Genomic DNA, 14,632 nt, shown 5'->3' on the forward strand with positions numbered 1-14,632 from the left:
ACGGGGTGGGAGGTAAAGGAGCCTATATAAGAAAAAGACCCAAAAATTGGGACTGTCCCTTAAAATTGGGACATATGGTCACCCTAGACACACTAGGCCCTGTGTGCATTAGTTGGAAGTCATGTGAGGTCAGTTCCCATTCATTACAACAGAACCTCTATTTTACAACTAATTAGGGATTGAGGAGTTCAGAAAATTGAACATCTCAAATTGACAGTGGTACGGTGCTCAAATTGCAGTATGATACTCTGTGTGACGTTCTTGTTCTCCTCCACTCTACTCCAAAGCGATTTCCAATATATTGAGCCATTAGAATGTGAAGGGATGTTGACTCATTTTTCAGTGACGCCACTTTCATTATGTGATTTATTTGTCCCGTCAGGAAAAATGGGTTGTATAACTGGCTGTTTGTAAGACTGGTGTACACAAAAATCACAGTTCTAAAGTATTTAAACCACGGATGGATGGGTGGGGACATCACACAGTCATGTTATCCAATTCATGTTTTGGTTTTGGAATCAATTTGCTCACAATTTTTTATTTCAGACAGACAAGCAAACGCCCCCTTTCCCCCTTACTGCTCTCTGAGTGTTCTGTTGGAACAGTGTCAGTTTCCAGGGGCTCTCATGTCCCTATGAAATCCAAACTATCCCACAGTTTTCAGGGCCTTTGTGACTCCAAGTACACATTCTATGGACACACACACACAGCTGAGCTAGGACCACATATGGCCAAAAGCTATGGAAATTTGCCATGATTACAGTGCATCTTGACTTTCTAATATGCACTGTTTATAAACCCCACCAATCAGCCAACCTGCCTGCAGCTGTGCATGTGAATTAACAATCTGGCAAGATATCTGAACAAGAAATGCATTTAAAGAGCAAAGCACTCAAGATAAGACATCCGCCTGACCAAATTCTGCTCTGAGATTTGCATGCACAACTCCCACTGGAATATCAGAGCAGAATTTGTTCCACTGACTTTAATATATGCTGGCAGCTCCCATTTGAATGTTACATTTGGTCCATTGCCTGCAATGGAGTTACTCTGGATTTACATTCAAAATGAGAGTAGAATGTATCCCACAAGCTTTCTCTATGGACACTTTTCATTATTTTTCTGGAGAGTACTTTGGGGTCAGTTTAACGTTCATACTCTTAGAGCAAAATGGATGCAGTGTTGCTATAACTGCAGCCTAATATATTAAATTCTTGGGGGAATCTAATTTGCTGCAATAAAACACGTTAGGCCCTAATCCTGCAATCACTTCTACCCAGGATGACCCCAGTGCCTGTGCAGAGCTCCACAGAAATCAGTAGGGCGAAAGAAGCCACCTGTGGCGATTCCATGGAGGGATCAGGGATAAAATTGTTACTTCTGTTTCTGTTCCACAATTTTTAATCAGCGATAAACCAAGCAAAGCTGAGATCAAATGGTTTCTTAACCTGCATTGAGCTTTTTGTTGCTTTAACAGAACAATTCTCACAGTACAAGGAAAGTGACAGATTGGCACATCATTGAGTAGGTGCTATAGAGAACCACGCAGTTCTTAGAAGCAAAGATTTTTTTTCCCCCTTCAAAAAATAATACCGACTTAATCACATTTTTTCTCTATACTGCATATATAGACACAATTTTCTGGTAAACATTTACAAGATATGTTTGCAACATTGAAAGATATATCTCCATTTGCATAAAGAGTCACACTCACTGAATTCAGTATACAAGGACACACAGTAATGTACAGTCAATAGAATAAATAAATACTTTTTTTTTTGTTAGAAGTTATTCAAAAACACTGCTACTGATGGGCCCGAAGACACAGTCAGATCATACAGATAGCTGATATTGTGCAGGATTCTCAGCTATCCGTTTAAAAAAAAAGCCTGAAAACTAGTGTCATCAGAGTTGTTGCTTGATAAAATACTACTATTTATGCCTATCTAATAGTTATTATTCCTTAGTTTTGCTATGTAAAAGTGTCACTTTGATCCCTTCCACTTTAGAACAAGGTTACTCAGATTACTTATCCATTCTAACATCTGAAAAGCTACAAGGTCTAGAATCAGGAACAGGTCACCAGTGTAGGCGTGAGATTTGCTCTCTGCTTTAGGAAAAGACAAGAGATTCATAGTCGAACCTGAAAGGTTAAAGCTCAGCTTCTTCAGTTTCCATGCAGACTATTTCAGATGCTTGAACAGACTGTTTTCTCCAGTAAATTAATCTCTTTTTGGAGTTTAATACAGCAGATTGGCTCTAACCTGGGCAGAAAATTGCTTCAAAGGGTTTCCTACCTCATGTGGATAAAGTTCAAATAGCCTGCAAAATAAGAAATTAGAGAAGACAGATTTCCTCTGCTTTCACCTCGCGCTGTATTCTTCTCCAGCAAAAGGGTTCAGCAGGCCCTGCCCTTCCCTGGTTTGCAGTTACAGACCCTGCATCCCAATAGTACAGAGGGATGAGCTGATTTGTTCACATACTGCAGACTGGCTCACTGTACGCTGCAACTGATTTCTGGAGCATGCACTATTTTCTTCTGGGTTTCTTCTGCAAGCAACGTCTGAGACAGACAACACACAAATACAAAATACACCAGTACAAAGAAGGGTTCTGCAGGAGGAGAAACAGAGGAGTCCCTTTCCCCTTCTGGTGAACACCACTCCCTCATCGCAGAGGGCTCTGGCCTAGCCCTGCTGGGGGAGCTGAGTGGAGGAAGAGAAAACACATTTGTCACACATTTCATGGCAGGCAGATTTTTGCAGCACAATTTGAGAGAAAGTACCCTTGAAAGAGCTACAGCAAAGCATTTTCCCAGCTGCCAGGAGCAACCATGGATTGGTTTAGCCATGACAGTGACCTTTCTGGGCAGGTGGGAACTAACCCACTACCACAATCCACTTTTCTCCTTTTCCTCTTCTACTTTTTTTTACCTGAGTTGAAAAATAAACCCAAACTCTTGGCTGCACTAACCTCACCAATTACCCTGCAGCTCTGTTTTCCTGCTGCTCTTGTGTGGCCAAGGTGCTGCACACCACAGCACCAGTGGGGCACAACGCTAGTGCCACTGCAAGGAAGCTGCCTTGGAATTGCACCACTCTGGGTACCCAGAGCAGAGAATGCTACGCTTGGTCTATTTTCCTCCACGTGGGCCTGACCCAAAGCCCACTGATGGCCACCTAGAGTCCTTCCATTGACTTCAATGGGCTAAGGATCAGGTTCCATAAACACAAGAGACTCCTCTGGGCACAAACTCTGAATTTTCAAAAGAGCTCAAGGCTAGATTTTTCAGGTGCTCAGGACCCACAGTTGGAACCAGACTTTCCAGTACAGCTCAGCTCCTATGTTGGCACTGAAATACTTGGCATCCTGAGCTCTTTTGGAAACTTAGCCGGAGTTGGAACTCCAAATGCTCTGATCCTGGGGTGAGGAGCAAACAGTAAACCCTAGGGAATGGGAGGAAAACAGAGCCCCCAACAAGGGAGAGGGTCTATCGTAGGAGGAACTTCTCTGATCAGTCTCTCTCTGCTGAAGGCACAGCCTCCCGCTCCTCCCACAGAGCCGAATGTGGAGAACACCCTAGTTTTTACTAGCTTGAGAGGGATGCTGCCTGGCTTTCTTGTCACGTGAGGAAGCTGCTTCTTGGGAAGTGCTTTGTTCCCCTGCAGTATATGCTGCAAATTCAAAGGTGGACCCAAGGGGCAGCAGAGGCACAGTCTGCCTGTAGCCCACCCTCTTTGAGAAAGCTTTGTCTGGAAAGTGCTCTTGCTAAAGATGGGAACCAGAACTGCAGTAATACCATCAAAGCAAAGCAAGGCAGTGTCTGCCCAGGATTTGCTTCCAAAGTAGAAATGTTTGAAACAAAAACTAAGATGCAGATTTACAGATCTTTGGTCAATCACTGAAAATGAATGTTGAACTGAAGAACTAAACCAGGAGACCCTTCCCTTAATGTCTAAGCTCAACAGCATGAGAGCAGAGAGAAGGGTACTTTCTTCTTAGAGAGCAGCATGTGTCAAACTACCAAGGTTTTTTTGTCACTGGTGTGGCACTTCAAGAAAAAGGAGATGGGGCAGGAAGTGTTGGACGGGATCCGCGACGTCTCGCCAAACAGCCCACCCTTCCCAGGCCTTTCATTTATTCTCAATCAGCGTCTGGACTTTGTACACAAGATCCCGGGCCAGCTTCAGGAGCCGTTTCGTGTTGTGCCGCTCAGCCATCTCTGGAATATGGAAGGAAAAGGAATTAACAAACGATGGCCAAATAGCTCATAGTCCTGAGAAAGCCGAGAGCCCGTCAAAGGTTTGCATCTCTCTGCCCATGCCACATTTTAGAAAGGAGCTGAAGCTATTCAGAGCAGTTGTGGGGTCCTGATCATGGCTGTGTCCAGAAGCACCATATTTAATATTTATGAGAATCATTATTAGCTAAAGAATCGCTGGGGGACTATTCTCTACCGGGAAGCATAACTGCGTAACAAGTGGAGAATCTGAGGCATGGAGCAGCAAAGCAACTGCCCTCAGGCCACAGAGGAAAAGCAGATTAGAACCAACAAGTTGCTGGCTCGCAGCCCTCTGCTCAGGACATCAGCCTAGCAGCCTCTCATAAGCAATATTGCCCCATTCTGTTTAAGTAAACGCTAGTGATTAGTATAGACTAACCCACCCTAACCACAAAGATTTGTTGACAAAGACTGAGTACCTGCCCCAGATCCAGCCCAACAAAACTCAGGACATACCATTGAAGAACTTGATGATATCTGTAAAATCCATGTTATTTTCCAAAATGATATCCCGGTACATTTCCACCAAGGCCAAGGCTATGAAGAGGACATAGTGCGAAGAGGAGACGCGTGCAGCTGCCCAGATTGTCTCCCAGACAGAGAAAACATCATCATACACCAGCTCTGTAATAGAGAGAACAACAATGGCTAAGCCAGGACATCGTTTAGGATGGGTTCAGGACCTGGAATGGGTCTATGGACAATGCCGAGCAACAATGCCGAGTCCCTTCTTTGGAAGGTTACAGAATTATTTTTAAAAGGGGATTTTGTTTCAGACAGATGGTTATGTTATATGGAAAGTTGTTTTTATAAATGGAAAGTAATCAGACTCCTGCCAGGACTTAAAGACCTAAGTGTGGCCTGACTCTTCTCTCACATCAGCGTAAACCAGGAGTAACTTCACTTGCCATTGAAATTATATGGGTGGACATGGCAGAACAGTCAGTCCCAATGCAAAAGGTGATTTTAATTTAGTGGATAAAGGCAGAACAAGAGACAACACTGGGATTTAGCATCCAGCCAAATTCAAATTAGAAATAAGGCACAGTTTTTTTAACATTGCAGGTGATTACCCATTGTAATAAACTCCCAAGAGAAGTGGAGGGTTCTCCATCTCTTGATGTCTTCTAATCCAGACTGGCTGCCTTTCTGGAAGGTATTTTTGCCAAACACGAGTTACTGGGCTCAGTACAGAGGGTAACTTGTGAAATTCTCTGCCCTGTGTTTTCCAGGAGGTCAGACTAGATGATCTAATGGTCCCATCTTGCCTTAAGACATGTGGCTATAAAACATGACACCTCCTCATGCCCAGATATTAGTTATCCATGTTATAGACTCTAATATAAATTATTTCCCCAACATACTAACATTGCTGCTCAAACATTAAAATACAACAAAGTAGAATTTTGTGACTGAATTACTGATAAATAATGGATGACACCACCATAGCTATCAACAAGCTTAGTGTGAGCTCTGCTCACAGAGCTCACTCCCCACCAATCTGACATTCCCAATCTACAGCCCCCCTACACAGGAACCTCCCCCTGCGCTGGCTTTTGCTGTACCTTTGTGTAACTACCTATGGGGCCTAAGATGAAGCCAGTTTATTGTCTCTTCCACATGAGTGAAGATCTCCAGAGGGCGAGAGGAGAGGCCATTAGATGAGTATGTCACAAAGCCCCACAGCTGAAACTTGTTTTTAAAAAAGAAGAGTCAGTTGTTGGCCCCTACGCTGTAAAAGCTTTGGGACTGGGGATATTTTGCATGTATTGGCCCTGTAGAGAAAAAAGTCGGCGGCCAGGCGGGTGCGGGGGCAAAAGGGCCAACAACAGGCAGAGCTTTAAGCAGGGTCCTTTGCCGTGGCAGCGCTTTAAATTCAGCAGGGCATGGGCTGGTACTGGTGGCCACTTTTTACCAGTACACCGTACCGGCCCATACCAGCTTACTTTCACCTCTGGAGGGAAGACTCCCTGGACGAGATCCCTGTGGAATGGGGGGTGAGCAGAGAGTGGAACGGGGTCCCTGAATTTGCTCCCTCCCCAAGGAATATCTAAATTTATGCCACTGCTTTTAAGGCAGAGGCACCCTGGGACTTGTCTATTGCACTTGGTTCATCAGAGGCCTTGAGGATATGGCCAGGTCACGCCACACACCTCGCTTGAAGTCCAGGAGAAACCATCGATAGCAGAAGTAGAAATGGGTGTAGTCCCCATTCTGGTGCATCAGCTCAAAGAGCTCCGAGTCCAAGATCTGTCCAAAGAAAGCAAAGGGAGCCCAGACTCCAGTCAGTGTACAAGAAGGCACCAGCTATTGCTCCCATCTGGCCTTTCTGCCCTGCCCTTTCTGCCCTGCCCTCAACCCCCTCCATAGCCCTACACATGCTCCCTCAGGCCTTCTCTTCAAGCTCCTCTGTAGCCGTAACACTCCCTCAGACTGGGCATTCCCCCACAAGCTCCTCCATAACCCTGCCCCCACACCAAGAGTGACTGCTCCAGAACCCACCCCACTCCCCTTAAGCATCCTTCTAACACAACAAGCGGATGAGAAAAACCTTCCTTCGGCTGGTCTGAATTGCCACCACCTTCTCACCATGACCCCCAGGCCCAGTACCTGGATCAGAGACCTCATGTTAGCAAAGTGGGTGTCCATGGCTCCCCCATGTGGGAAATTCTGGTTCATCCTTTTCATGAGCTCGGTGAAACAGCTGAACGCAAGCGCCTCTGCACGGGATAACAGAGTGTGTCATGGCTCTACTGCACACGTGAGTTCACGTGTGTACACACAAATTACATACAGGCACCTTGACATGAGTGTGTCTGTATGTACACATCTGCTCACACACACACACATACCCACAACTGAAAGTAACCGACCTCCGTTGCTGAATCTCTTCAGCAGAGGCCAGGACGAAACAGGCCATGTAGACAGCTTCTCCCCCCGCACCCAGAGGGGTCTCTCCAGGTGGGAGGCTGCATTGAGGAAGCGTGGCCAGGACTCGTGCCATCCCTGTTTGGGGGACAGAGCCAGATAGGCCTGGACACGCCAGATCTGTGGGGCTGACTGAGCCAGCGAGCTCTCCCCACACCTCCCCTCTTAAATACTCAGCTAAACGCACTCCGTGGAGCTGTCAGGACCCCACCCACTCACCATCATCCAGGATGACCAGGAGAGGCGCCAGCAGGTCGCACATTCCCTGCACGTAGCCAATCTCAATGTGCTGCCAGATGTAGCTGGGGAAAGAGTGGGGAAGACGGGTTGTGAACTCCCCAGTGGGGCTGCACCCAGCGTATGGCTCTCATGCTCACCTCTAGGAGGCCAGCCCACCTTCCTGTGGGCAATGGGCTGGAGTACTTGGCAGTAGCCTGCCTGCCCCACTGATTCCCTGGGCCAAAGTCTGAAGCCAAAAAGCTCGATTCCCCGGTGCCGGGCGCTGTCATTACTAACTGGGTGGCAACCCACACAGCAGTGCCTGGCACCAGGCGGGGGAATCAGCCCCACGGATCCCCACCCACATCAGGCAAGTGAAGCCAAGTAAAACCGAATTAAGATGTGGCCCGCTGGAGGGAGGGGAAAAGGCACTGCTCTAATTAACCACTAGGTCCAGCAGCACAGGGCCTCTGGAAAGGACCTGCCAGCCCTGCTATCGCTGGTGGCGAGGCCCTGGAACATCCTTCTAGATGGGCCGCACTTGGAGCGGCGCCGGGAGGAGCCGCTGTGTTCCTGCATGTTCCTGACAGAAATAGTTGGTTCAGGGTCTGCAGAGTCATTTGCCCCCTCTTTTCTCCCTAGCAGGGGTGGAGCAGGGGGTGCACTCTGTCATTCTGGAAGCGCCTGGAGAACACATCTCATTCCACACTCTATCCTGCACCCCTTCACTCCACTGCATGGAAAAGCCATCCTTCCATGGAGACAGACTGGGCAGCGCTCCCTTCAGAGCCCAGCAGTGCCACTGGCAATCGGCCACAGGTGCTGCTCAAGTGACACAGGCTCACCTGCCCCTGCAGCTAAGGATGCAGCCTGGGCCATAGGGATCAGCAAGGAGACATGAGAGCTGCCTTCACTTTCTCCTGCTAATCCTACCCTCAGGTTTGCTCACTCATTCCAGCACAGTTAGCCTGTAAATGACTCACTCGGGCAGGTGAGGGGATAGGTTAACCATTACATTCATGGTGCACATCCCAAGTCGATATCGGGCAGTAATGACTCAGCCAGGACCAGCTCAGCAGCAAGTGAAATCAGAATCAAGCAGTGCCAGGGGCAATGGTGAAAACAGTGAAGAGTTTAACACTAGTCTTGTAAAAAAAGACACACGCCTCTGCCCTCCAGTCCATTCTCTGGCCCACAAGAAAGCCTATCTGAGCAGACCACCTGCTGCTGCTACTTCTCCCTCCCTGGATCAAGAGCTCCTGGAGATTAATTAGCCTGGCAAAGATCAGATGCCAGATTTGGTAATAAATCAAAATTCACTACAGAAGGTTGCAAAAACCTATTTGTGGCATAAGGAAATCGTTACTGAATAACCCTATCTATCTATCTTTCCAGATGCCTGCTGCACTGTAGGTCTCATCTCAGCCAAGATCTTCCAGGCCTGCCTATGAGATTGACAGCTCTAATGAAATAACTTCTTTTCTCATATTGTTGAGATGTGTAATATTAACAGCTTCAGCTTTCACTGTCACTCACATGGCTGGGTCAACAGAGCCGGAGCTGTTTGTGATCTGTGAGAGTCTCTACAATGACCTCTCCATGAGATGACTAATCAACAGAGGTCAGAAATCCACCCAGATATTTCTGACTCTCCAGGTTCTCCTACAGCCCTCACCACCGTACTGTTTGCAATAATATGCATATGTAACGAATGTCTGGCATTTGCACTCCTCATTAGCATTTGAGTTCTGCAGGGTGAATCCTCATGAAAACTGCATAACCTGACAAGTGAGTGGGCTGCACCGTGTTACCCAATGGGATGCTGGACGTGGTGAAGCAATGTCTGCTGCTGTCCTATGGGACCTTGCTGGCACTGAAGAGTGGAGCCCACCTACTGTGCGCCACACAGCAAGCAGGTCCAGGCTGGATTCATACCAAAAGACAGAACTGTATCACTGCTGGACCTGAGTGACCGGCAAGAGCTAAAGGCTATTGCCATCGCTTCCTCTGCTACTGGGGGTGGGTCTCAGAGGCTGGATTCTTGTAGCCACAATTCCCTGTCTGATTACGAGCAGCATGGACACTGGAGCCTTCTAGGGGAGAAGCAATAAAACAGAACAAATGGGTTTGGAGCAACACTGGAGCCAGCACCGTTGGCTTGCGGTTTCCCTACTCATGAATAGGGCCACCTGTGTGAAAGTCAGCTCCTGCCCTAATCCCACAGGTCGATACCTGCACATGACGTTGCGGAGCTTCTCGAGGTTGGCAGGTGTGAAGTACCAGTAGTTCCGGTCGCATCTCTGCACATCCTTCTCAATGCGATGCAGGTTCACGGTGTACATGTCCAGGAGCTCTGGCTACCGAAATATGGACCGAAATAATACAGATGAATTCATCCAACCCCACCAAAGGAATGCTGTGAGGTCAAATGAATCCCTGTGCACCACACTCTGCTCAGAGGTTTGGGTGCGAAGGAGTAGCCATCATGCATGCAACTGCAGAATGAACATGGTGAGTCGCACAGAGAAACTGGTGAAATGCATTTGAAAAGGGACCTACAGACTCCTGGGTCCCAGTCCAAGATGGAAATTCCTAGGCAAATACTCACAGAATAGGTGACTCCAGTTGAGGAGACGGGAGAAACTTCATTATTAGCCAAGTCAGCCACAGCTAGTGAATCCAGCTGTGGGTACAAGCTCTCCATCTCTGGTTCCTCTGACAGATTGTCCTCACTCCCCACCAAGCTGCGCTTCTCAGCTTCACTATCAGCCCAGCTCTCATCCACCACGGAAAGGCCCACTGCTTCACTGTCAGGCAAAACCACCACTGTGCTCCCGCCAACTGGAATAAAGACTTCTAGGCTTCCATTCATGGGACATTCACCTTCCAGGCTGTCCTGGCCCTGCAGATCCTCCCCTGCCAGTTTATCCTCTGACAACGTATTGGCTGAGCTCTGTGGTTTCGGGGCCTCTGCCCCACTGGCTTTCCCTTGGTGGCAGGCCCCAGTTTTGTTGGATTCCATCGCGTTATTGTCTGTGCTGAAGCTGTGCTCTGACGTGCTGTAGAAATTCTGAGATGAAGGATGGCCAGACTCAGGGGAACATGTGCCATTGGCGATCGTCCCGTTTAGGATTTTGGCTTGTTTGCCATCTTCGAGTTGGGTATCTGCCTCGGTCTGTTCCATATCCTCAACTGATTCAAACACCTGTGGAAACAATAAGCAGAAAGCCCCCTTAGCCCAGGCAACTGCCCTTTGCGTTCACCATCAACCCCAAACTCTTTGGCTGGGGACACGATCCCCGTGTTCCAGGCCGTGGGGAGAAAAGTGAAGTTCTGTTCTGAAAAGTGACAGTCACTGTGCTCCCTGTATACGTTCAGAGACAACCGATGAGCAGCTTCCACTGCTTTCACCTCCTGCTAGTTCTGTGGCCCCAAAGCCAGACGAGAGAGAGCTGGGTCCTAGTTTGGCTTGCACATCATCAACAGAACATAACCGTGTTCTGATTGCCAAATCAGTTACAGCCGTGCAGCCCCACAGCCAACAGGCACTGGGGCAGGACAGGTGCAACTGAAGGCAGCGTCTTTACTGTGCATGACAATGGAGGAGCTAGAAAGACCCTAGCTTTCCTCTCAGATCCCAGGAGGAGCATGCACGGCTGGCAGCTGGAACAAAGCACCATTTTACCTGTAAGCTGAGTGGGTTGACGTAGTCACTCCCACACAAGCAAGGGGCTCACAATGCCATTTTACAGTCACTTTCTATAGCCATCGTGAATTTTTGAGCATATTAACTTCAAGCACAGCCCACAACAAGATGCTCTGGCAACTGACATTCTGGAAGTGACCTAGGCTCATTCACGTCACATTAACAACAGTTTAAGAGCAACGATGTTGCACAACATTCTGCAGCGCATTTACGTTCGAGTCTAGGGGCTGTCACAAGAAGGGGCAAGAAATCTGCTCAGATACTCGGCTGCTTGCTTTGGATGCTCACGCAGTTTGTGCGGAGTTAAGTCAGCATCAATGCAGACAAGCTGTGCACGACTCCAGTGCATTTGGACCTCCTCTGGATTATGAGTAAGAAATGAAGCCAAATTCAGGCACTGCATAAGATTGACTCCAGCTAGAGGCAGAGCACTTAGCATCTCCATTCTGTTTATAACCACTACCCTGAGGAAGTTTCACTCCACAGAGAAGGGCCCACACATCTTGATTCTGGCTCTGTTCTGTCTGCAGTAGCCATTCAGGATGCTCCAACATATTTTCTAGGATTAGCTTAATTTTATTTTGTATGTCACCAAACTGCAGGTCTCTGCCATGGACCTGGCCACGTAAGATGACAAAAACTTCACCATGTGTTGTGTCCACTGAAGCCTCAGCTTCAAACATCCAGCCTCATTCGATCTAGTCATACACAGTTTCTGATTATTTACAAAAGGTCACGCTAGTACTCCTTGCAGCGAGCGCCTTCTGTGCTGTATTTTAATGCAGAAAGGCACTGTGTATTTAGCAGGATTGTAATTTAGGTGCACAAATGGCTGTTCAAATGTAAATCAGTTCATGGCGCCAAAGCAGGAAGCTAATGAGGTCCAGGTTGGCACATGCACAAAGTTTGCAGAAAATGGGACAAATCTTTCATTTGGAGTTTGGCAGGAGGTCTAGATGTCAAGTTCTATCAAGCAACACTCTGTCTTGATCTCCGCAGCCTTCAGAGTAGCATGCAGGCTGCAGTGGAGTGAGCCACTCTAAGCTCAATTAACTGTATTTTGGACACCCCTAATATAAGCATGTTCAACACTGGTGGATAAAGCTCTGTGTATCAACCCATGTTGGAGTCACACTAGAGGGTGTGGCACCTACTGAGCAGGCACCAGCCTGCAAAGCTGGGTGGGTTACCTGTGTGCTGGAGCTGGAGTCACTCTGCAGCCGGGCGTGGCTTTGCCTGCCAGAGCTACAGCTTTGGGAAGACTGCAACAGAGAAGAGTGGAACAGTTCAGGGAAAAAAGCAAAGCATAGGCTTATACTGTCCCCACCCAGATCCCCAGGGTGACGCTAACGCAGCAGCAGCATTGTAACCTGCACATCTGCACACAAGGATTGGGGGGAAACTGCACCTGATAAATCCTCATATTTAAATCAGGGAAGCAACAGATTTACAGGACCTGGGATGGGTCATACTGGGTCAGGTTATTGGTCCTGAGTTCAGCATCCTGCCTCTAGCAGTGACTAGTGCTTCTTGTTAGAGGAGCACTGGCAATTAAGAAGAAAAAATGACCCGAGATGTCCCAGGTGAATTGTTCAACGCCCATACATTTGAGGACGAGATGAGCTGCTTTCTTCTGGCCCTTGCAGAGGTCAAGCTGCATCCCTGAAGTGCCAGAGCCTACTAATCCTGATCCTGAGTCAGCAGTGAGCTGATTAACCGCATCTGAGTTTACATAAGTAACCAAACCACAGGCCATAACCCATCCCCTCCTCCCTACACATGCTCTTGGGGTTTAAAGTATTGTAACTTCAGAGAGACTATCAAGACTGATGGACTAGAAAAGCGACAGCAGCATTTTCAGACTCCAAGCTGAAGTGGAGCAGGTTGCTCTTCTGCTGTGGATCTGTAATGAACCATGAACCACAGGAGCAGGAATTTGCAGCCTCCTGCCCACCCCGGTGTTGTACTTGTTGGCCGGGTCTCCAGTGGGGAGGGGACAGGCAATCGCTTTCTCCATAATCGCAGGGACACTTTGGAACAGTAGATTTCAGATTTAAGGTAGGGAAGGGGTGATCCTCTACACCCATTGGCTCTGTCAGGGCCCCTCCCAGGAACAGAGAGATGAGCCAGGTGTCACTCAGCCACACAATGGAGGCACCGCTGAAATAGGAATAATTCACTGAAATGCAGTAAATACCAAATTCTCGCACCTGGCTCAGTGCAAGAACTGTGTCAGCTTAGCTCCTGCAAGCAACAAAGGGATCTGTGCACTCCCTGCATATCCCCCACTCCCCCACCCACAGCATATGGGTACATAGCTACAATCATCTCTATCTGACAGATTCACCAACCAATACACACACACACACTCTTTCAGAAGGAAGACAGATAAAGCCGCAGTGGAGCAGAGCTGCAGCTCAGACAGCCTGACCCTTCCTTTGGCCTTCCTTGATATGGTTTTTGCTTCCAGTGGATGAGGTCAGGTGACTTGGCTAGTCTCTTGTTCTGTTGCACAGAAAACTCTCCCCCTGGCACTGCAATGTCCTGATCTGCAGCTGGCACCTTCCCAAAGCCCTTGTATGGATGCCCTGCTCCAGTTTTCCTTCTCAGAGAACAAAGCTGGACTGAAAGCCCTCACATGTATCTGTGTTCAAGGTTGTTTCCTTTAACAGACTCTGCCTTCCACCCCTGGCACTTGTTCTCTAGATTTATTTTCCTTGCCACCTGCCAGTCCCAGAACAGCAAGCCCCCAAGGTTCACATCTAAACCCAACAGCTTCCTTCCCACCTGCCTATTCCTGTGGGACCAGTTCATCACTCTGATGCAGAGCAAAATCAAAGGCACTCAGCTGCGTTCATCAGCAACGAGACAGAAAAGGAACAGGGATCCAAGTGAAGATTTCATGTCTTCAGAGACCTGTCTGCCAGCTATTCCCATAGCTTCTGACCCCTGCAGGTCCATACACCCCATAGGCCTGAGTCTCCTCCCTCTGACACCAGCTCAACACAGGTGTCACTCCACTGACGTTATTCCTGATTTACACCAATCTGAGTGAGAAGAGAATCTGGCTCCAGGTTACAGCCCTCCTTTCTCCTTGCCTCCAGGAACATCGGTGTAAACAGGGTCTGAACGGGCCCAGTGCGGTGGAACGGGTGTTTATTCACGGTCACATACTATTGAACGCTGGCTGCTGGGCTCCCGTGCCCTTTTCATAACTGTTCTCTTGTTACACAGACTCCAGGCTTGCGAGTGGGAAGTGTTGCCTCAGAGAGGTGCCCGGGGTGGTGTTTAATGTTCTCACGTTACTGCGGGGAGGAGGGTTGAATCTGTTCTGTTTTGTGTTGTTAAGAGGAACCCTTAGATACTGAAGCCAGTTCCTGTAGCTTCAGACACCACCAAACAGAAAGATCACACCTGTGTACACCTGAATGAGACCGAACAAGGGCATGGCCCTGGGCGTCTGTCTCTGGGCTGATCCCCGTGGGCATGCTGCAGTC

General features: G+C 48.2%; 1 protein-coding gene across 4 annotated transcripts in view; it reads right to left on the reverse strand.

Annotated features, from left to right (window-relative positions):
- Positions 1 to 369: 369 nt before the first annotated feature.
- Positions 370 to 14,632, reverse strand: part of SGSM1 (small G protein signaling modulator 1) — a 77,162-nt gene continuing 62,899 nt past the window's right edge. For all 4 annotated transcript variants that reach the window (XM_032769849.2, XM_032769848.2, XM_032769847.2 and 1 more), the window contains 8 exons: positions 12,326 to 12,397; positions 10,038 to 10,634; positions 9,662 to 9,786; positions 7,430 to 7,512; positions 6,893 to 7,002; positions 6,436 to 6,532; positions 4,739 to 4,906; positions 370 to 4,222 (listed from right to left, as the gene is read on the reverse strand). In XM_032769849.2, the coding sequence (XP_032625740.1) occupies positions 4,134 to 4,222; positions 4,739 to 4,906; positions 6,436 to 6,532; positions 6,893 to 7,002; positions 7,430 to 7,512; positions 9,662 to 9,786; positions 10,038 to 10,634; positions 12,326 to 12,397 (1,341 nt within the window). In that variant the 3' untranslated portion in view covers positions 370 to 4,133. The remainder of the gene's footprint in view (positions 4,223 to 4,738; positions 4,907 to 6,435; positions 6,533 to 6,892; positions 7,003 to 7,429; positions 7,513 to 9,661; positions 9,787 to 10,037; positions 10,635 to 12,325; positions 12,398 to 14,632) is intronic.

Source organism: Chelonoidis abingdonii, chromosome 22 (assembly GCF_003597395.2).
Source record: "Chelonoidis abingdonii isolate Lonesome George chromosome 22, CheloAbing_2.0, whole genome shotgun sequence".
Classification (NCBI taxonomy): Eukaryota; Metazoa; Chordata; order Testudines; family Testudinidae; genus Chelonoidis; species Chelonoidis abingdonii.